Source organism: Loxodonta africana, chromosome 8, assembly GCF_030014295.1.
Source record: "Loxodonta africana isolate mLoxAfr1 chromosome 8, mLoxAfr1.hap2, whole genome shotgun sequence".
In the NCBI taxonomy this organism is placed as follows: Eukaryota; Metazoa; Chordata; class Mammalia; order Proboscidea; family Elephantidae; genus Loxodonta; species Loxodonta africana.
Window position 1 is genome coordinate 8,526,565 of NC_087349.1, and position 24,024 is coordinate 8,550,588.

Consider the following 24,024-nt stretch of genomic DNA (forward strand, 5'->3'; position numbering starts at 1 on the left):
AAGGAGACTTGGTAGAGAAGTTCACCAATCTCCATCCACCTACTGTAGACCAGCACTTGGTGGCAAGCAGAAAAGATTCTTTCATGGAGCCAGGGGCCTAGGGGTGGAGTCTAAGCTCCAGGAAGACTGTGCACACAAGACTCAAAAGGAGAAAATAAAATTCTCCAGGAAGAAGAGTTGAGCTGAGACACACTTTTAGCTCAGGAGATAGCTGGTGTGAGCAAAGCAATGGCCTGGGAAAGACCAGAACATAGCCCAGCCAAGTGTGATGACGCTGAGATGCCTGGAGCAATGCCCCACATGGCTCTGGACCATGAAACCAATCACTGGTATTTATTTGGTGTCTGCATCAGCCCAGGCTGTGGGGTGTACACGAGTCCTCTGGTTCTAATCAGCATCTCCCAACATGTGTGAATATCATCAGCAAATACTCATTAACCACTGCCAAAACTCAAACTCACCACAGTCAAGCCGATTTCAACTCATAGTGATCCCATAGGGCAGAGTAGAATTGCCCCGTAGGGTTTCCGAGGCTGTAATCTTTACCGAAGCAGACTGCCACATCTTTCTCCCACAGAGCAGCTGGTAGGCTCGAACCACCAACCTTTCGAACCATTGAGCCACTTTAACCACTGCACCAGCAGGGCTCTTTAGATGCTCATTAGGGAACCTAGAACCTTAATCCAGCACTTGGGGAAACCAAGGCACAGCAATAAAATGTAAGAGAATGGAAAGCACAAAGGGAAGGACAGGAGACAGACAGGTCTCAGCACCACCCCTCAGGCTCTTCTGCGATGCAACCTGCCACTACTCAAACGATAAGTGGAATCTCCTCTAATCTGGGTTGCTCAACCTCGGCATTATTAACATTTCAGACAAGACAAGGCTCCGTGATGAGGCCAGCATTTCTGGCCTCTGCCACTAGATGCCAGTAGAACTCCCTCCTTCCTGGTCTGACCATCACAAAAAAAAAAAAAGGAACATTTCCAGACATAGCCAAATGTACCCCTGGAGAACAAAACTGCCACTGGTCAAGAGCCACAGCTCAGACACTGTGCATCTGGGTGGGACTTGGAACTGCTCTGACCAATCAAACACTGCGGACTCAATGCCGTGCCTGCTCCGTGCATAGCCTTTACTGGCCTGGCAGCTTCCCTTGTTGCATCTTAGAATGTTCAGTTTGGGGATGTTCTGTCTTACAAACTAAGCTACGTGGAGAGGCCATGGCAAGCTCTCCAGTAAACACCCAGCATCAACCACCAGCCCTGCGGGGACCCCTCCAGCCAGTCAGGCCAACATCTGGCCGTGCTGCATGCAAATCTTCAAGCAGGGACCACACAGGTGCACCTAGTCAACCAGCATAAACATGAGGGTTTTTTTAATTTGACAAAATAATTCCAAAAGCTAAATTTATGAGAACAGCTAAAAAACACTAGTAGTGAACAGTGGGGGTATTTTGTCTCATCTTACCAGGTAACAGCTCAATAAACGAAACAGCATTGCATAGTATGAGAATATTCTTCCTAGATCAGTGGAACAAAGCAAATACGAGCTGCTCGATAAACCCATAGGGTAGATCTCATTTTGCTCCTCATTGCTATATCCAGACCTTTCTCTTTCCCTAAAAAATCTCACTTCGGTTCACTAGTTTGGGGGCTTAAGACATGGAATTTCATAAATGGACTTTTCTCTCTGACCATAGAGTCCTCACGGTTGCACAGTGGTCAAGAGATCGGCTGCTAACCAAAAGGCCAGCAGTTCGGATCACCCTTGGGAACCCTACGGGGCAGTTCTACCCTGTTGGGATTGACTTGACGGCAATGGGTGTATAGAGTCCACATGGGTCTAAGAGTAATCATGTGCCATCTCCTGGCAGAGCTCTGGTTTCTTCCGTGCACTTATATTACAATCTTACTGCAAACATATCCTTCTAAACGGCACAGTTTCATTAAGAATGATTTGGAATTCAAGTTGCCACTCTGGGGGAATATTTGACATCTCTAAAATTATGTGTCTTTGTATTAGTCATCTATTGCTGTGTAACAAATTATTCCAAAACTCAATGGCTTAAATCAACAAAACTCAATGGCTTAAAGCAACAAACATGTATTAATTCACAGCTTCTGCAGGTCAGAAGTCCAGGCATGGCTTAATTGAATCTTCTGGCTCTGGGTCTCTCACAAAGCTGCAGTCAAGATGGCAGCGGGGCTTTAGGTACCGTAAGGCTCTACCAAGGGGATGACTATTTCCAAGCTCACTCACATGGTTGTTGTAGGGATTCAGTTCTTCCTGGCTGTGTACTGAGGGCCCCAGTTCCTCATTGGCTGCTGCTTGGAGGCCTCACTGCATTCTTTGCCACGTGGAATTCTCCACGGGACAGTTCACAACATGGTAACCGGCTTCATCAGAGTGGGCAAGAGAGAGGGTGCAAGTTACAGTCCTGTACCTAATCTCAGAATTACAGCCCACCACTTTTGCCATACTCTCTTCACTAGAAGTAAGTCTCTAGGTCCAGTCAACACTACTGTGAAGGGATTACACTTGGGTGTGAATACCACATGCAGTGGGTTATTGGGAGCCATTTTAGAAACTGTCAAACCATTTCAGTACCCATGTACTGAAAGAAGGTAATAAGATTTCGAACATCTAATGGTTAGCTTTTTTATCATTATTTATTAATGTGCAGAAGCCTCTAAAAGAAATGTCAAGATTGGCATCCTTAAAGGATTCCCTGTTGTTGTGTGCCATCCAGTCAATTTCAACTCATAGCGACCCTGTATGACAGTAGAACTGCAGGGTTTTGTAGCCGTAATCTTTACAGGCGGAGATCGCCAGGTCTTTTCTCCCACACAGCATCTGGGTGGGTTAGTAATCACCAGTCTTTTGGTTAGTAGGTGAGCACTTAACCATTGTGCCACCAGGACTCCTTAAAGGACTCTCTAGCAAAGGTTAAAAAAAAATGTATTTCCATCTTGGATCCATGGATCTCCTCAGAATATTTGTTTCTTTTTATCCGATTTAACTCCTTCCTGTCTTCCTACCTTGAGCCCTTGTGGCACAGTAATTAAGCACTCGGCTGCTAACCAAAAGGTCAGTGGTTCAAACCTACCAGCCACTCTGTGGGAGAAAGATGTGGCAGTCTGCTTCCGTAAAGATTTACAGCCTTGGAAATCCTATGGGGCAGTTCCACTGTGTCCTACTGAGTCACTATGAGTTGGAATCGACTCAAAGGCAGTGGGTTTAGTTTCCTTTGATCTTTCTACCACTCCTTCAGCCCTCCTGATCCTCTTCTAGAACTTTCTTTGCCTCAGGGAGTCTCTCAGTAGGAAACTTCCCAACTGCTCTTTGTTGTTGTTAGGTGCCATCGAGTCGGTTCCAACTCATAGCGACCCTATGCACAACAGAATGAAACACTGCCCAGTCCTGCGCCATCCTTAAAATCATTGTTATGCTTGAGCTCATTGTTGCAGCCACTGTGTCAATCCACCCTGTTGAGGGTCTTCCTCTTTTCCGCTGACCCTGTACTCTGCCAAGCATGATGTCTTTCTCCAGGGACTGATCCCTCCTGACAACATGTCCAAAGTATGTAAGATGCAGTTTCGTCATCCTTGCCTCTAAGGAGCATTCTGGCCACGCTTCTTCCAAGACGGATTTGTTTGTTCTTTTGGCAGCCCATGGTATATTCAATATTCTTCGCCAACACCACGATTTAAAAGTGTCAAGTCTTCTTCGGTCTTCCTTATTCATTGTCCAGCTTTCACATGCATATGATGTGATTGAAAATACCATGGCTTGTGTCAGGCGCACCTTAGTCTTCAGGGTGACATCTTTGCTCTTCAATATTCTGAAGAGGTCCTTTGCAGCAGATTTACCTAAAGTAATGCATCTTTTGATTTCTTGACTGCTGCTTCCATGGCTGTTGATTGTGCATCCAGGTAAAATGAAATCCTTGACAACTTCAATCTTTTCTCCATTTATCAGGATGTTGCTCATTGGTCCAGTTGTGAGGATTTTTGTTTTCTTTATGTTGAGGTGTAATCCATACTGAAGGCTGTGGTCTTTGATTTTCATTAGTAAGTGCTTCAGGTCCTCTTACTTTCAGCAAGCAAGGTTGTGTCATCTGCATAACACAGGTTGTTAATGAGTCTTCCACCAATCCTGATGCCCTGTTCTTCTTCATATAGTCCAGCTCCTCGGATTATTTGCTCAGCATACAGATTAAATAGGTATGGTGAAAGAATACAACGCTGACGCACACCGTTCCTGACTTTAAACCAATCAGTATCCCCTTGTTCTGTCCGAACAACTGCCTCTTGATCTATGTAAAGGTTCCTCATGAGCACAATTAAGTGTTCTGGAATTCCCATTCTTCGCATTGTCATCCGTAGTTTGTTATGATCCACACAGTCGAATGCCTTTGCATAGTCAATAAAACACAGGTAAACATCCTTCTGGTATTCTCTGCTTTCAGCCAGGATCCATCTGACATCATCAATGATATCCCTGGTTCCACGTCCTCTTCTGAAACTAGCCTGAATTTATGGCAGTTCCCTGTTGATACACTGCTGCAGCTGTTTTTGAATGATCTTCAGCAAAATTTTGCTTGTGTGTGATATTAATGATATTGTTCTATAATTTCTACATTCGGTTGGATCACGTTTCTTGGGAATAGGCATAAATATGGATCTCTTTTTTTTTTTCTTCCAGTCAGTTGGCCAGGAAACTGTCTTCCATATTTCTTGGCATAGATGAGTGAGCACCTCCAGCGCTGCATCTGTTTGTTGAAACATCTCAATTGATATTCTATCAATTCCTGGAGCCTTGTTTTTCGCCAATGCCTTCAGAGCAGCTTGGACTTCATCCTTTAGTACCATCAGTTCCTGATCATATGCCACCTCTTGAAATGGTTGAATATTGACTAATTCTTTTTGGTATAATGACTCTGTGTATTCCTTCCATCTTCTTTTGATGCTTCCTGCGTCGTTTAATATTTTCGCCATAGAATCCTTCACTATTGCAACTCGAGGCTTGAATTTTTTCTTCAGTTCTTTCAGCTTGAGAAACACTGAGCGTGTTCTTCCCTTTTGGTTTTCCATTTCCAGCTCTTTGCACATGTCATTATAATACTTTACTTTGTCATCTTGAGCCGGCCTTTGAAATCTTCTGTTCAGTTCTTTTACTTCATCAGTTCTTCCTTTTGCTTTAGCTGCTCGATGCTCAAAAGCAAGTTTCAGAGTCTCCTCTGACATCCATCTTGGTCTTTTCTTTCTTTCTTGTCTTTTCAGTGACCTCTTGCTTTCTTCATGGATGATGTCCTTGATGTCATTCCATAACTCGTCTGGTCTTCAGTCACTAGTGTTCAATGCATCAAATCTGTTCTTCAGATGGTCTCTGAATTCAGGTGGGATATACTCAAGGTCATATTTTGGCTCTTGTGGACTTGCTCTGATTTTCTTCAGTTTCAGCTTGAACTTGCATATGAGCAATTGATGGTCTGTTCCACAGTCAGCCCCTGGCCTTGTTCTGACTGGTGATATTGAGCTTTTCCATCGTCTCTTTTGAGTGCCTTCCAACATGGGGGGCTCATCTTCCAGCACTATATCAGACAATGTTCTGCTGCTATTCATAAGGTTTTCACTGGCTAATGCTTTTCAGAAGTAGACTGCTGGGTCCTTCTTCCTAGTCTGTCTCAGTCTGGAAGCTCAGCTGAAATCTGTCCTCCACGGGTGACCCTGCTGGTATCTGAATACCGGTGGCATAGCTTCCAGCATCACAGCAACACACAAGCCCCCACAGTACGACAAACTGACAGACACGTGGGGGCAATTGCTCTTAGAGATTTACAAACATGAATATTGCCCTGTGCAAGTAAAATTTAAACTTCTTGCATTCCAAATTCTATGAGGCATATACTGCCTGATATTATTTAATTCATTCATTTTTGTAAGCCTATCAGAAATTTTTTTTTAATTAGATAAATAATGCAGGCTGAATGCTAAGAGTGATCTAAAAACCCAGTCCTTCTCAATAGCAAGAAAGGGCTGGATATGGCAAAGCAAATTGGCAAACATCTTTTGAAGGCTATTCCTAAAATTTTCCCCTGATAAAGACTGAACAAAAACGCTGTCCGGTGAACAAGAAAAGTAAGAGTCTATTGGTGACTAGAGAAATTGAAAATATTACAGCTACTACTCAAAAACTTAGATGTCATCACAAAAAAAGAAAATTACAGACCTATATCCCTCATGAACATAGATGCAAAAATCCTCAACAAAATTCTAGCCAATAGAATTCAACAACATATCAAAAAAATAATCCACCACGACCAAGTGGGATTTATACCAGGTATGCAAGGCTGGTTTAATATTAGAAAAACCATTAATGTAATCCACCATATAAATAAAACAAATGACAAAAACCACATGATCTTATCAATTGATGCAGAAAAGGCATTTGACAAAGTCCAACACCCATTTATGATAAAAACTCTCAGCAAAATAGGAATTGAAGGGAAATTCCTCAACATAATAAAGGGCATCTATTCAAAGCCAACAGCCAACATCACTCTAAATGGAGAGAGCCTGAAAGCATTTCCCTTGAGAACGGGAACCAGACAAGGATGCCCTTTATCACCGCTCTTATTCAACATTGTGCTAGAGGTCCTAGCCAGAGCAATTTCACTAGACAAAGAAATAAAGGGCAGCCGGATTGGCAAGGAAGAAGTAAAATTATCTCTATTTGCAGATGACGTGATCTTATACACAGAAAACCCTAAGGAATCCTCCAGAAAACTACTGAAACTAATAGAAGAGTTTGGCAGAGTCTCAGGTCATAAGATAAACATACAAAAATCACTTGGATTCCTCTACATCAACAAAAAGAACATCGATGAGGAAATAACCAAATCAATACCATTCACAGTAGCCCCCAAGAAGATAAAATACTTAGGAATAAATCTTACCAAAGATGTAAAAGTCCTGTACAAAGAAAACTACAAAGTACTACTGCAAGAAACTAAAAAGGACCTACTTAAGTGGAAAAACATACCTTGCTCATGGATAGGAAGACTTAACATAGTAAAAATGTCTATTCTACCAAAAGCCATCTATACATACAATGCACTTCCGATCCAAATTCCAATGACATTTTTTAATGTGATGGAGAAACAAATCACCAACTTCATATGGAAGGGAAAGAAGCCTCGGATAAGTAAAGCATTACTGAAAAAGAAGAAGAAAGTGGGAGGCCTCACTCTACCTGATTTCAGAACCTATTATACAGCCACAGTAGTCAAAACAGCCTGGTACTGGTACAACAACAGGCACATAGACCAATGAAACAGAATTGAGAACCCAGATATAAATCCATTCACATATGAGCAGCTGATATTTGACAAAGGCCCAGTGTCAGTTAATTGGGGAAAAGATAGTCTTTTTAACAAATGGTGCTGGCATAACTGGATATCCATTTGCAAAAAAAATGAAACAGGTCCCATACCTCACACCATGCACAAAAACTAACTCCAAGTGGATTAAAGACCTAAGCATAAAGACTAAAACGATAAAGACCGTGGAAGAAAAAATAGGGACAACGTTAGGAGCCCTAATACAAGGCATAAACAGAATACAAAACATTACTAAAAATGCCGAAGAGAAACCAGATAACTGGGAGCTCCTAAAAATCAAACACCTACGCCCATCTAAGGACTTCACCAAAAGAGTAAAAAGACCACCTACAGATTGGGAAAGAATATTCAGCTATGACATCTCCGACCAGTGCCTACCTCTAAAATCTATATGATTCTGTTAAAACTCAACCACAAAAAGACAAACAACCCAATCAAGAAGTGGGCAAAGGATATGAACACACACTTCACTAAAGAAGATATTCAGGCAGATAACAGATACATAAGAAAATGCTCTCGATCATTAGCCATTAGAGAAATGCAAATTAAAACTATGATGAGATTCCATCTCACTCCAACAAGGCTGGCATTAATCCAAAAAACACAAAATAATAAATGTTGGAGAGGCTGCGGAGAGATTGGAACTCTTATACACTGCTGGTGGGAATGCGAAATGGTACAAGCACTTTGGAAATCTATCTGGCGTTTTCTTAAAAAGTTAGAAATAGAACTACCATACAACCCAGAAATCCCACTCCTCGGAATATACCCTAGAGAAATAAGAGCCTGCACACGAACAGATATATGCACTCGCATGTTTATTGCAGCTCTGTTTACAATAGCAAAAAGCTGGAAGCAACCAAGGTGTCCATCAACAGATGAACAGTTAAATAAATTGTGGTATATTCACACAATGGAATACTACACATCGATAAAGAACAGTGACGAATCTGTGAAACATTTCATAACATGGAGGAACCTGGAAGGCATTATGCTGAGTGAAATTAGTCAGAGGCAAAAGGACAAATATTGTATAAGACCACTATTATAAGATCTTGAGAAACAGTATAAACAGAAGAACACATACTTTTGTGGTTACGAGGGGGGGAGGGAGGGAGGGCGGGAGAGGGTTATTTACTGATTAGTTAGTAGATAAGAACCACTTTAGGTGAAGGGAAGGACAGTACTCAATACCCAGAAGGTCAGCTCAACTGGACTGGACTAAAAGCAAAGAAGTTTCTGGGATAAACTGAATGCTTCGAAGGTCAGCGGAGCAAGGGCGGGGGTTTAGGACTATGGTTTAAGGGGACTTCCAAGTCAACTGGCAAAATAATTCTATTAGGAAAACATTCTGCATCCCACTTTGAAATATGGCATCTGGGGTCTTAAATGCTAACAAGCGGCCATCTAAGATGCATCAATTTGTCTCAACCCACCTGGATCAAAGGAGAATGAAGAACACCAAGGTCACACGATAACTAAGAGCCCAAGAGACAGAAAGGGCCACACGAACCAGAGACTTATATCATCCTGAGACCAGAAGAACTAGATGGTGCCCGGCCACAACCGATGACTGCCCTGACAGAGAGCACAACAGAGAACCCCTGAGAGAGCAGGAGATCACTGGGATGCAGACCCCAAATTCTCATAAAAAGACCAGACTTAATGGTCTGACTGAGACTAGAGGAATCCCGGCGGTCATGGTCCCCAAATCTTCTGTTGGCCCAGGACAGGAACCATTCCCGAAGACAACTCCTCAGACATGGAAGGGACTGGACAATGGGTTGGAGAGAGATGCTGACGAAGAGTGAGCTACTTGTATCAGGTGGACACTTGAGACTGTGTTGGCATCTCCTGTCTGGAGGGGAGATAGGAGGGTAGAGAGGGTTAGAAACTGGCAAAATTGTCATGAAAGGAGAGACTGGAAAGGCTGACTCATTAGGGGGAGAGTAAGTGGGAGTATGGAGTAAGGTGTATGTATATAAGCTTATATGTGACAGACTGACTTGATTTGTAAATGTTCACTTAAAGCTCAATAAAAATTATTTTAAAAAAAATTTTAGATGTCAAACACTACAACAGGCCAGACAAATAAAATCAAAAGCTTCTTACCACATCACACCTAGGACAGAAAACAGGATACCTTTCATAGGAGCTAGGCTTTTCCAGTGTTTTCAGGACTAGAGGTTAGAAAGGACCAGGAAGTGGAGGTGTACTAAGTAGAGACTGCTCATTTCTACAGATCCTACAATAAAGGCTTAGTAGTAAAACTCAATCTAGCATTTTTACTACTTGATCTACCTTAAATCTGCCTGATGCCAGACCAACTTTTCTCAGTGACACTACACCCTACAACACAATTATACAACCCCATTGGGACATTAGATTGGCCCCATGACATGTATTAGATTTGCAGTATAAAAGCCCATTGACTGCGACCCGCAAATTGGACAGGGGTATGTCATTTCAGTAAATGGACACCTGCCTCCAAGACAGTTCCTGATATCAACCACGTATTCCCTCATAAAAAAAGAGAGATGTTAGAAATAACTCAAGAAGGAGTAAAACTGAGCCTCAATTTGAGACTCAAAGCCTCAATCTGAGGGGAGATTTTTGGCTTCTTTCTTCCATCCCTAAGTATAATAATAAATTATGACAAAATATGGTTCCTCAGTCAGAGCGTACCCACAAGGTGATGCTGGGGACAAAAGGACAAAGATGGAGGGAAGGTAAGGAACCTCTCCAGGAACATTCAGGCCATGGGTCTCAGAAGTAGATTTGAGGTGACAAACGTTCTTGTGGGGGGCTGAAGACAGAGCCAGGAGATGCAAAGCTAGGAGCCTTGGAGTCAATGCTGCTGTTCTTCAGACGTTCTCTCAGCTTTTTTCTAACCCATTAGAAGCTTCCAAGGGTACTGAATCACAAGGCGTTATTAAAAGGAAAGAAGTATCTTAATTATCTAGTGCTGCTATAACAGAATACCACAAGTTGCATGGCTTTAACAAACAAATTTATTTTCTCACAGTTTAGTAAGCTAGAAGTCTGAATTCAAGGCGCCGGCTCTAGGGGAAGACCTTCTCTCTCTGTCAGCTCTGGAGGAAAGTCCTTGTCTCTTCAGCTTTTATTCCTTAGCTCCTCGGAGAGCTCATATGGCATAGCATCTATCTTCCCCCATCTCTTCTTGCTTGCCTATTTCTTTAATCTCTTTTATATCTCAAAAGAGATGGACTTAGGACTCATCCTACACTAATGTCTCATTAACGTAACAAAGAAAATCCATTCCCAACTGGGGTTATAGTCACTACAGGGGTTAGGATTTACAACATATATTTTGGGGGGACACGATTCAATTCATAACAGGAAGGCTGAACAGTTTATACCTATTTAAAAAAAAAAAGTCATCCTTTATCCTACATTTTCCATTTTTCTGATAATAGCCAATACTAGTGGGGAGGAAGTGGTATCTCGTTGTTTTTGGTTTGCATTTCCCTGATTACTAATGATGTTGACCATCTTTTCATGTGTTTATTGGCTAGTTTGTATTTCTTCTTTGGAGAAATGTCTGTGTAAGTCCTTTGCCCATTTTTTAGTTGGGTTGTTTGTCTTTTTGTTGCTGAGTTACAGAAGTTCTTTATATATTCTAGATATTTTTTTTTAACCACTTATTAGATATATGCTTACAAAATATTTTCTTCCATCCTGTAGGCTGTCTCTTCACTTTCTTGATAAAAATCCTTTGATGCACAAAAGTTTTTAATTGTAATGAAGTCCAATTTATTTTCTTTTGTTGCTTGTGATTTTGCTGCATCTAAGAAACCATTGCCTAACTACAGTCACGAAGATTTACTCCTCTAAGTTTTCTCCTAAGAGTTTATAGTTTATGTATTACACTTAGGTTTATGATCCATTTCTAAGCGATTTTGTATATGGTGTGAGGTAGGGGTCCAACTTCATTCTTTTACATATGGATGCCCAGTTGTCCTAGGACCATTTGTTGAAAAGACTATTCTTTTACCATTGAATTGCCTTGGACTCTGGATTCTCAATTGTATTCTATTGGTCCATATGTCTATTCTTATGCCAATACCACACTGCCCTAGTTACTTTAGATTTATATTGTTTCAAAATTGCAAAGTATGAGTCCTCCAAATTTGTTTTTTTCCCAATTGTTTTGGCTATTCTGGGAAACTTGCCTTTCCATATGACTTTTAGGACCAGTTTGTCAATTGCTACAAAAAAAAAAAAAAAAGTGGAGTTTAAATAGGGATTACATTGAATCTGTAGATCAATTTGGAGAATTTGTTCTTGTTATTGTTAGGTGCCATCGAGTCAGTTCAAACTCATAGCGACCCCATGTACAACAGAACGAAACACTGCCTGGTCCTGCACCGTCCTCTCAATCATTGCTGTGCTTGAGCCCATTGTTGCAGCCACTGTGTAAATCCATCTATTTGAGGGTCTTCCTCTTTTTTGCTGATGCTCTATTTACCAAGCATGATGTCCTTCTCCAGGGACTGATCCTTCCCGATACCATCCAAAGTATGCAAGATGTAGTCTCGCCACCCTTGTTTCTAAGGAGCATTCCAGTTGTACTTCTTCCAAGGCAGATTTGTTCATTCTTTTGGCAGCCCATGGTATATTCAATATTCTTCCCCAAAGCCACAATTCAAAGGTGTCAATTCTTCAGTCTTCTTATTCATTTTCCAGCTTTCACATGCGTATGAGGTGACTGACAACACCACGGCTTGGGTCACACGCATCTTAGTCTTCAAGGCGACATCTTTGCTTTTTAACACTTGAAGAGGTCCTTTGCAGCAGACTTGCCCAATGCAATGCGTCTGTTGATTTCTTCACTGCTGCTTCCATGGGTGTTGACTGTAGATCCAAGTAAAATGAAATCCTTGACAACTTCAATCTTTTCTCCATTTATCATGATATCAAATTTGGAGAATACTGCCGTCTTAATATTTCCATCCATGAATATGGAATGTCTTTCTATTTATTTATTCTTAAGTTTCTTTGAACAATGTTCTGTAGTTTTCAGTGTACAAACCTTTCACTTATTTTGCTACATTTCTTCCTAAGTATTGTGTTCTTTTTGATGCTGTTGTAAGTGGAATTGTTTTCTTGATTCATTTTTTATTGTTCATTGCTAGTGTTCATTGATTTTTTATATTGTTTTCATATCCTGCAACCTTGCTGAATTCATTTATTAGTCCTAATAGTTTTGCTGTGAATTCCTTAGGATTTTCTGTATGCAAGGTCATGTCATCTGCAAATAGTTTTGTTTCTAATCTTAGGGGGAAAAAAATTATTTAGTCTTTCACCATTAAGTATGTGTGTTTTTCATGGGTGTCATTTATCAGGTTTAGAAAGTGTCCTTCTATCCCCAGTTTGTTGAGTGTTTTTTTCATAAAAAGCTGTTAGATTTTGTCGAATGCTTTTGTTTGCATGAATTGAGATGATCCTGTGTGTTTTAGTCCTTTTTTTTTAAATCAATGCAGTGTATTACCTTGGCTGATTTTGAGGTGTTAAAACAACCTTGCATTACTGGGGAAAAAATACCACTTTTTTTCTTTATATGTTGCTGGATTTAGTTTTCTAGTTTTTGTAGAGAATTTTTGTATCTATATTCATAAGGGATATTGGTCTGTTATTTTCCTTTCTTGCTATGGTGTGGTTTTGGTATCAGGTGATTTGAATTATATGGAAAGTGTCCCTTCCCCTTCTGTTTTTTTTGGAAGAGTCTGTGAAGGATTGTCATTAATTCTGTGAATATTTGGTGGAATTCACCCGTAAGCCTTCTGGACTTTTCTTTGTGGGAAGTTTTATTTATTATTGAGTCCTAATTCAATTTCTACTTTTTATAGATATATTCAGATTTTCTGTTTCTTCTTGAGCCGATTTCAGTAGTCTGTGATTCATATAATTTATATCTCTACTATGTCAATGTAGTGAATGGTGTTTATATAGTCTCTAATGTTACCATCATGAGCCCTGGTGGTACAGTGGTTAAAGTGCTCAGCTGTTAACTGAAAGATCGGTGGTTCAAACCCACCAGCTGTTCACTGGGAGAAAGACGTGGCAGTCTACTTCCGCAAAGATTTACAGCCTTGGAAACCATATGGGGCAGTTCTACTTTGTCCTATGTAGGGTTGCTATGAGTCAGAATCGACTCAACAGCAATGGGTTTTGGTTTGGGATTTAATGTTACCATCCTTACATTCCTCGAATAAACTTTATTGTGGTGCACTATCTTTTTTTATTCATTAATGTATTTTCTTTTCTAATAATTGGATAATTTTTTTTTTTTGGACATTAGCTTCTATAAGTTAAATTTGCCTGTAATTTTCCTGTCTTGTTTGTTTCTGTCTAGCTTTGTTATGGCGGTTGTATTGGCCTCAGAGCATAATTTGAGGAGTATTCCCTCTTTTTTTCTATTCTGTGTAAGAGTTTACTTAAGATATTACATTTGGTAAAACTCACCTGTAAAATTTCCTAAGCTCATTTTCTATATAGAAAGATTTTAACTACTACTGCTTCAATTTATTAAATTCAGTAAACAGTCAGACTTTCTATTTCTTCCTAGGTCAGTTTTATTAAATTGTATTCTAGGAATTTGCAATTTCATCTCAGTTTTCTAATTTATTGACACAAAGTTGTATATAGTACTTGTGTTATCTTTTTAATGTTTTAATTATTCTATGTGTGTAGCCAAGATCATTTTTGGATTCATATTATTTAGCTTCTCTCTTTTATTCTTAATCTATCTTACCAGTGGTTTTTCTACCTTGTTATTTTTTTCAAAAAATAAACTTTTGGCTTTAATATTTATCCATCAGAAGAAGAAACGCACTCAAAGAGATTATTGAAGATAATTTAATAAATAATTTATAAGGTGTGGGCAGGGATTGAGGAACTAGCAAGGGCTAATGAAGCACCCAACCACTCGGGAGCCATGAGAGGTAAAAGGGAGTGAGCAATCACAACGACAAAGTGAGAGATGCAGCCAATGGGGAGAGGCCACTTGATGAGAATGGTGACCTCAGGCAAAGGAGCAGAGCCACTGGCAAGCCAGAGACAGAGGGTCCAAGGCTCACTCCCCTCTCCCCTAGTCATCTGATGAGCCACCCTGCTCCTGTTGGAGAATCTGACTGAAAGCCGATGGCCCAGGAGTCCAGGTCATGCTGTCTATAGGTGCAGTCCCAGGACATGGAGCAGGAGGGAGGGGCCTAAAAGTGGATCCTGAGGAGCAGATGAAAGCTACTGTTTTAGTTATCTAGTGCTTCTATAACACAAATACCACACGTGCATGACTTTAACAAAAACTTATTTTCTCGCAGGAGACTAGAAGTCCAAGTTCAGGGTGCCAGCTCTAGGGGAAGGCTTTCTTTCTCTGCTCTGGGGGAAGATCCTTGTCTCTTCACCTTCTATTCCTTGGCTCCTTGAAGCTGTCATGTGGCACAGCATCTGTCTTCCCCCAACTCTGCTCTCTTGCCTGCTTGTGTAATCTCTTTTATATCTCAAAAGAGATTGACTCAAGACATAACCTACACTAATACTGTCTCATTAACATAATAAAGAAAACCCATTCCCAGCTGGGATGATAACCACTATAGGTGCTAGGGTTTACAACACATATTTTGGGGGAACACAACCCAATTCATAAAAACTACCCAGCACATTGGTCCTTGCAATTTAATCTTCATTTCCCATTCCATTGATTTTTTCCATGTCTTTGTGATCTCTGCCCTTCCATTCCTTAGTCTAACGCTATTGAGAACTCCAGTCAGTTCACTTGAACTGATGACCCAGGTTCTGCCCTGGACCATAATCTATTTTATCAATCCTCTTCAGTCTGGCATTTAGAATACCTACAAATTTTCAGTTTTACAAATAGCTTTCTATGAACATTTTTGTAGAAACTACTAGACATATCTTTAAATATTAGAGATATATTTACAGAAAGTATATTCTTTTATCAAACCATATATATAAACAGTATACCAAACTATATATATATATATATATATATATATATACATACACACACACACACTGCCAAATTGTTCCTCATAATATTATAAAAAACCAGCTAATAATACCCTTTTTGGTGTATGAGAGTATCTTTGTCCCTGTAGCTTTGATAATATAAGCATTATCTTTTCATTTTTAATCTTTGCTAACTAGATAAACACAAAATAGCATCTCATTTCAATATCAAGTCACCTTTTCTATGCCAGTGAAAAAGAAAAACATGTTTATAAACCATTTATATTGCTTTGTTTTACAACTGCCTTCAAGGACTTTTCCATTTTTCTATTAGAATGTTTTGATTTTCTTAATTTTTTAGTGATCAAGAATAACAACTCTTTTTCCTGCAGAATAAATGCTGCAATAGGACTTTTTTTTCTCAATTTCTCCATTGCCATTTAAATGTATACGTGTAGTGTTTTCGATACACAAAAGTTATAAATTTTTATGCAATCAAATATGTAAAGAATTTTTGCATGATTTAGCAAAATAGGGAACAGTTACTGTTGATTTTCTACCTTTCTGTCCTGTTTAAATCTTTTCTTAGCCATGCTCAGATATCACAGTTTTAACACTTCAAATCTCCCCTAGACCGCACCATCCAGGAGCATACCACATAACAGGAAGCAAGGCTATGAATATCTGCATATACACATACAGACAACCACACACATGCCCGAACATGGATGAGCCCAGCTGCAGCTCGGAGAATGCAAACTACTGAAGATTTTATTACCTGGGAATCAGCTCAAGAGCACAGATTTCCTTCCATATTTGTTTTCTTGGCTAAAACACAAAGTAGCCTCACACCCATCATGAGCTAAATTATGTACAGAAAAGAAGGAAATCTAGTCCCAAAAGGCAAGTGGACAATGCAGGGTTTTTTTCCCCAAGAACAGCGAATGATAGAAACGTCAGCCCCTTATGGGTTTGCACCTCGACTCCCAGGCATCCCATCAGTCCCATATTTGAAGGATTGGGTGCTCATTTCATCTGATTAGAGATACTTATACATTTGAACATCTCACAGGCTAACCCTAGTGTGAAACCTTACAGATATGAACATGGTCCTTGTGGTTTAATGGAGAGGGCACAAGACGTGGAGTCACCCATCTGGGGCTGCTCCACCTATGTGTTCACCATCATTTATCCTGAGCAAGGACTCACTCAGCCTGAGTTCGGTCACCTATAAAATGAGGATAAAGTTACTAACAACACAGTTGTTAATAAGATCAAATGAGACAATGGACTACATATAAAAGTGCCTGATAAAATGTGAAGTCCAGTACAAATGTCAGTTCCGTTATCATCACTATTGTAATAATTGGTCACAAAGGATATCTGTGTAAAAATAGAGATGAAATAATGGAAAGTCCTCCTACCACTAAACACCACCAAGAAGAAGCATCTTTCTATTTAAAGAGAAGGCTGCGACCAGTACAATCCCCTAACACAAAAGGGGGTGCTTGACTTCACACAGCTCACAACGATGCCAGTGAAGCCAGTGCCCCAGGTGACAGCCATGGCCACAGGTGCCCTGTGCACCTCCATCCACCACTCTGGGTAAGGAAACATGGAGAGTGAGAAAAGTATATAAAAGTACATCCACATAGGGTCCCATAAGAAAGTACACCAACTGTTGTCCTCTGGACTCCAGATACCTTGGAGCTGGACCAACAGAGATGTTGGTGGGAAGGGGAAGGGACTCCAAGGAAGGAAGGGCAAGGCCAACTCTCTAGGATGGCAGCACAAGGTCCAGGAGATGGCACTAGACCAGAGAAAAGACACTCGGTCTGGTCCCAGCACGGCCACTGGCTCTCAAAGACATCCCAGGCCATCCCCTCCCTCTCCGGTTCAGTTGCTTTGTCTTTCATAGGAAGGAGACTAGTTAGTGCAGCTAATCAGTCATTTAGAAAGTATTTATTGTTTATTACATGCCGGGCAGTGATGCCAGGGATATAAGAGGAGACAAAGACAGCCAGATCCTGCATCCGTGCGTTGACATTCCAGATGGTCTCCCTCTGGTTCAGGCTGTGGAGAGACCGGAGTAACAGGTCAGGTGTATAACTGGTCACAGAGGACAATGCTTGACCCCATCGGGGAGCAGTGTTCTGCTGCCTGCCTACTTCCCGAGAGCAAAAGCCAGTGCCCCTCATTCCCACCCCACCCCATCCCAGGTCCTGAGCATGGGAGCCCCACACAGACCGTGGCAACCAATTGGCATGTAGCCTGAAGGTAACTCTTGGAATTAGAGATGCATCCATAAACATAGAGAGGTGTTTTCTTTCTTTTGTCTTTCAGTTAAATAGTTAGGCCACAAGCACTACAGTAGAGGAATGAAAAAGTATTTAGTTCATGATTTTTTCTAAACATGTTTGCTTCACATAATAAAATATATTAAGAAGACATTCTGCATCCCACTTTGGTAAGTAGCATCTGGAGTCTTAAATGCTAGCAAGCGGACATCTAAGATGCATCAATTGGTCTCAACCCACATGGAACAAAGGAGAATGAAGAACACCAAAGACACAAGGTAATTATGAGCCCAAGAGACAGAAAGGGCCACATAAACCAGAGACTACATCAGCCTGAGACCAGAACTAGAGGGTGCCCTGCTACAACTGATTACTGCCCTGACAGGGAACACAACAGATAATCCCTGATGGAACAGGAAAGCAGTGGGATGCAGACCAAAAGTTCTCAGAAAAAGACCAGGCTTAGTGGTCTGACTGAGACAAGAAGGACCCCAGAGGTCACGGTCCCCAGACCTTCTGTTAGCCCAAGACTGGAACCATTCCCAAAGCCAACTTTTCAGACAGGGATTGGACTGGAAGACAGAAAATTATACAGGTGAGGAGTGAGCTTCTTGGCTCAAGTAGACACACGAGACTACGTGGGCAGCTCCTGTCTGGAGGGAAGATGAGAAGGCAGAAGGGGACAGAAGCTGGCTGAATGGACACTGGAATACAGAATGGAGAGAAGGAGTGTGCTGTCTCATTAAGGGGAAAGCAACTAGGAGTATATACCAAAGTGTATATAAATTTTTGTATGAGAGACTGACTTGATTTGTAAACTTTCACTTAAAGCACAATAAAAATAAATAAATAAAACATTTACCTCAGATGACCAACATTAATGGAGAGGTGAAGCTTCACAAGAATTACTGATCACTCACTGGACAGAGCCCTGGTGGTACAGTGGTTAAAAGCTCAGCTGCAAACCAAAGGGTCAGCCATTCCAATCCACCAGCCGCTCCTTGTAAACTCTACGGGACAATTCTACTCTGTCCTATTGGGTCACTTTGAGTCGGAATCGACTCGATGGCAATGAGTTTGGTTTTTATAATCATTGGAGCCTGCTGGCACAGTGGTTAAGCGTTCGGCTGCTAAAGAAAAGTCAGCAGTTTGAATCCACCAGCTGCTCCTTAGAAACGCTACGGCACAGTTCTACTCTGTCCTATAGGGATACGATGAGTTGAAATCAACTCAACAGCAACAGGTCTGTTTTTTGAATATAGTCATTGTTCCTAATCTGCAGAGAAAACCTGACTTAGCTATGTAGTATGAAAGCTGAGTGCATTATTTGCTACATATAAAGAGAATAAACACCTCTTTTACCAAACACCGAGTGCAGCCTTGACTCTCAGGATATGCCAAGAAATCTACTTTGCCCTTCAGTTTGTCTTCCTGGATGCTCATTCACGGGATTGGTGTCAGAGAAGGAAAGTTTTACACAACAAGAAATGCAGCTCCTTTCAGAACGCTATCAAGGGTGCCTCATGGGTGTCTTGTGCAGCCCTCTCCCTCCAAGGTCACAGGTCCCCACCTCTGCAGGTGCGCCCCAGCTTCGACAGGATTCTCTGCCAAGGCTGCTTGATCCTTGGGTTGCCCAGGACCAGGATGGCAGAGTGAAGAGAAGGGGAGGTGGCCATGAGGGTCTTGGAGATGATGGAGGTGAGATCTGGGGGGAAGGACTTGGAGGTGATGGAGAAGAGGCTGGCCAGCACATACACTATGTGGAGAACCAGGAAGCTAGCCAAGGACCACAGGGCCGTGATGTGAGCCTGGGCCTGGGCGTCCCTTCTGCCTGCAGTGTGGACTTGCATCTTCCGATGGTGTCTGTACAAAGAGACCATCAGCATCCCAGAGTATAGAAGAAACAGCAAGGAAGGTAGAAAACCTCCCGAATTGAACTCAAATAATGTAAACATAATGCCGGCTTAAGAAGGGGTGTAGAAAGCTGCTGTTCCGCCGGGAGGGAGTGTACAGCTCCGGAAATGCAGGCCTGAGGAACAGCGTGATGGTGAGGTAGCCAAGGAGGCACCAGAGGTTCAGGCGGGGTGCTCGAAGGTGGTGATCTTCAGACAGTAGAAGGCACTGAGGAAGGTGGCGAACCACAGGCTGGCCTGGCTCATGAATACCCAGGCGATATTGAGATAACGGAACCGCCGGCTGCTCTGTTAGAGCAGGAAGAGGCTGGGTTCGCCATGATCAGCCACTGTAGGAGAAAGTGGCAGGCCGTGAGGCCCAGGCCGATGCCGCTGCAGGGGGACTGCCTGGCTTTCCTGATCCATTCGCCAAGACTCCAGACCACAAGTGCTCCACTCCCAACCAAGCCAACAAAAAACTCGCCCACGGCCACCACCATCAGCAGGCCTTGGGCTATGATCAGCATGGCAGAGAGGAGTCCTGTGTGGGGCTGAGGGACTCCACAGCTCCAGCTGCGGTTCAGAGCCCTGGCCTTGTCCTCTGCAGCCTGTCCTCAGGCAGAGACTGCACAGCTGTGATCAGAGTAGAGTGCTCCGCAGGCACCGTCCCCTCTGTATTTGCATCCACACCAGTGAACCCCAAGCCTAGTCTCTGAGAACAGTCCCGTGGTCACACACGCTCCCCCTCAGGCCACACATACTCCCTCTCTGGGGTCACGGCTAAGGTTTACACATAGCAATGACACAATAAGGAAGACTACAGGGAAACACCCTCAGTTCTCTACAGCGTCACATAGGAGCCCACAGGCTATAAAAAGGAATTTTGTTTTCATAAAAAAAAACGCTGGACACATAAGCATGAAAGCTGAATAGCCTCAGAAATTAAAAAAAAAAAAAAAGATTAATTTCATTTTGAAAGTGAGAAGTAAGGCAAGTTTGGGGTGGGGGGGCCGGTGGAGAAAACAATCAGAGAACCAAAATGTATTCTATCGACTTGCAGGTAAGAAAGGACATAGGGGTCAGTGGGGGAGCCATCGCTGCCAGCAGTGCCTTCGAGGCCATCTCTCTTTCTGCCTGAGGACCACCCACACTCACTGAGTACATAACTCACCAAAGTCTTGGGGAAGGAAAAGAGCACCACGAAGTGAAAAGGGCTAGCAGAGTTATCAGGAAAGGTGGGGAAAGCACTTCACTTCTTGTTCTTCAGATACCACCTCCCCTGGGACTGTTCATTTGTTAGACACCAACAAGTCGGTTCCGACTCATAGAAGGAAACACTGCCTGGACCTGCTCCATCCTCACGATCATTGTTATGCTTTAGCTCATTGTTGCAGCCACTGTGTCAACCCATCTCGTTGAGGGTCTTCCTCCTTTTTGCTGACCCTCTACTTTACCAACCATGACGTCCTTCTCCAGGGACTGGTCCCTCCTGATAACATGTCCAAAGTATGTGAGACAAAGTCTCACTATCCTCGCTTCTAAGCAGCATTCTGGCTGTACTTCCTCCAAGGCAGATTTGTTGATTCTTCTGGCAGTCTGTGGTATATTCAATATTTTTCACCAACACCAATTCAAAGGCCTCAATTATTCTTCGGTATTCCTTATTCATTGTCCAGCTTTCACATGCATATGAGGCGACTGAAAACATCATGGGTTGGGTCAGAAGCACATTAGTCCTTAAAGTGATATCTATGCTTTTTAGCACTTTAAAGAGGTCTTTTGCAGCAGATTTGCCAATGCAATGGACCTGGGACTGGTCTGGTACAAACGTGTTTGTGGTGGTCTGGATCCTAAGATGGCTGCAGGACTCCCACCCCAGCCGACACACACTGAGTCAGTCCTGGTAGCTGTGGGTCGGTCAGATGATGCTTCTGTGATGAAGGGAGATTAGATGGCAATGGTGCAGGGCTCTTTCAGGTGTATTCAAGGTCTCAAATGGGTTGATTATGAGTTAATCAAAAGGGATGTTTTCCTGGATGGGCCAGCCCAAATTGGTAAACGTCTTGAAAGAGGTCCTGGGCCATACTGAAGGATGAGATTCTCCTGCTGGACTTGGAGAATTCACCTGCCATGTATTGAGGGGGCCAAGAGGGGGCCTCATGGTCCAAACTAGGGGCAGCCTCTAGGAGCTGAGAGCACCCCCAGCTGACAGCCAGCAAGAAAAGGGGACCTTAGTCCTATGGCACACAAGGACCTGAAATCTGCGAACAACTGTGTGAGCTTCAAGAGGAGCCAGTCTTCAGAAAGGAGCTCAGCCCCACCTGCACCCTGACTACAGCCTGAGAGGTCCTGCGCAGAGGAGCTGGCTACCCCACGCCAGACTCCCAGCCACAGCCACTGTGAGATGATAAAACACGTTCTTTTGAGCTGCTACCTTGTGTGGCTACACAGCAAACAGGAAACTACTACAGTGCTCAGACCTGGCTGGAGATGTCTATTAGGAAATAAGGAGACAGCTAGGGTGTGAGGGAGCCAGTGCAGTACCGGAGTCAGGGGACCAGGCTTGGGCCCAGCGCTGTGTGGTCGCTCTCAGCCGCAGCCACCCTATTAGTGATACAGTGGGACTGTAGGACCGATGACCATTCGCTCAGAGGGGAGTTCAGCATACCTGTGATGTGCTGGGCAGGACACACAGGGACACAGTAGGGAACAGTACACAGTCCCTTCTTCCCTACATGTCCTTTCTGCACTGTCTCCATCCAGCCCTAAGGTGGTGTCCTGCAGCCCTGGCTGCAGGCTGCAGAGAGCCAGGCGAAGAGGTTTCTTGGTCCATCGGCAAGAGGGCCTGGGTAGGTGTGGCCCACCCACGAGCAGAGTCCCTCTGGCCCACTCTTCCTGCAGAACCTCACACGGACCGTGACAGCCAACTGACATGTATCCAGAAAGCCTCCCCAAAACATTTCCAGAAATATAAAGATGGGTTTAGAAGGCTACTTTCCTGCTGGAGTTAAGGAAAGCTAAACCACATGGAGAATTGAGGTAACTATTTGGTTAATTCCACTAAGGAAAAATGCTTGCCTAAAAAATACCTAACAGTCTATGTACAGGTTCATCTTTTTTTAAGACAGACACTATTTTAAAATGATAGCTGTTTTCTACTTTCCCTTATCGGGGAGACAGAATGTACGGACAAAGAAAACTGGATTGTCTGCAGTAACGGGGGAAAATGTGATACTTTCCATGCAAAACGTGACAAGCCAGCTTTGCCTTCTGGAGTTATTAAAATCATGCACTTTGCATCGCTGAGCAGCCACAGCTCTAGTGTCTGTTCTGTTTTCCATGTTCCCCTCTTATTTTATTTTTAAATGAGAGAAGTGAGAATACAAGTTTAAATTAATTTTACTTAATTTCACAGTAAATTAACTCCACTGCTGGCGCATATCCAGAGTCCCTTCCAGTCCTGTACTCCGTGTCCACAGCACTGAACCAAAGACAGAGCCCCAGGAGAGATCCCCTTCCCCCCGCTCCCCCCGGGGGACAGGTTGTGGCCTCCGCCTCACACCAACAGAGCAGTCTGTATGGAGAGAACAAGACTCTAGAAAGGAAGAACAAGCACTGGTTTCAGAGACCTGACCCTTCCGGCCACTAAACGCCCCCAGGAGCCAGACGGAGCCCAGCTGCACCCCTGCTCCCACCCGTGTTCCTGTACAAGGCAGCCTTTATCACACTTCTGCAATGCACCTACCCTGCCACTAGGTGGCGCCCAGCAACGCTTCCGTCAGAGCTGGTACCCTGTGCAAACTCTTCCCCTAACGAGCTGTGTTGGTCCAGACAGGCAGACACGGCACCGTCCAAGCAGACAATCCAGTATTCTTAGTCAGTACACCGTGTCTCCCCTGAAAAGGGAAGAGGAAAACAGCTATCATTTTGAAATAATGTGTAACGGAAGCAAACGCTATAAATGTGCCCATCTCCATCTTTCCAGCTCCCGCCCCACCACCTTACCAACACGGGGCTCTTGCCTACAGGGTCAGCTACAAGGACCGCCTGTTCCTTTGGCACAGGGTTCAGGTCTGTCGGGGAGGCCTCAGCCAGGGTCAAGCCGCAGCCAGGACCTCACCTCTAGCTTAGAAGGGAAGCAGGGCTCTCTCGGCGGAGGGCAGCAAAAGGTAAAAGCTGGCAGTGAGGGCCTGGAGCAGGTGAGGACAGCTGACAGCATTCCCGAGACCCTCCAGCAGGTGGAGCTCACCACCTCCCCCTCACCACCACCACCAAGTTTGGGCTGCACTTGGTGACTCGCTTCCAAAGAATAGGGATGGAAAGGGGAGAAGCCTGGCAGATACCACGTGAGCAAGGTGATCAAGGTTAGCATCCAGTGACAGGCCATACTGAGAGCATGTTCCCTTTGATGTGATATGACGGGGGCACCTCACTCAGT

The 24,024-nt window shown here is 43.1% G+C and overlaps 1 protein-coding gene across 1 annotated transcript; it reads right to left on the reverse strand.

Moving 5' to 3' along the window:
• Nucleotides 1-19,250: 19,250 nt before the first annotated feature.
• TAS2R5 (taste 2 receptor member 5) lies at nt 19,251-20,219 on the reverse strand. The gene is given in 4 exon segments (XM_023539147.2): nt 19,251-19,634; nt 19,636-19,775; nt 19,778-19,918; nt 19,921-20,219. Coding segments are annotated over 4 exon segments (858 nt in total). The 5' UTR covers nt 20,114-20,219.
• Between the last annotated feature and the right edge of the window lie 3,805 nt (nt 20,220-24,024).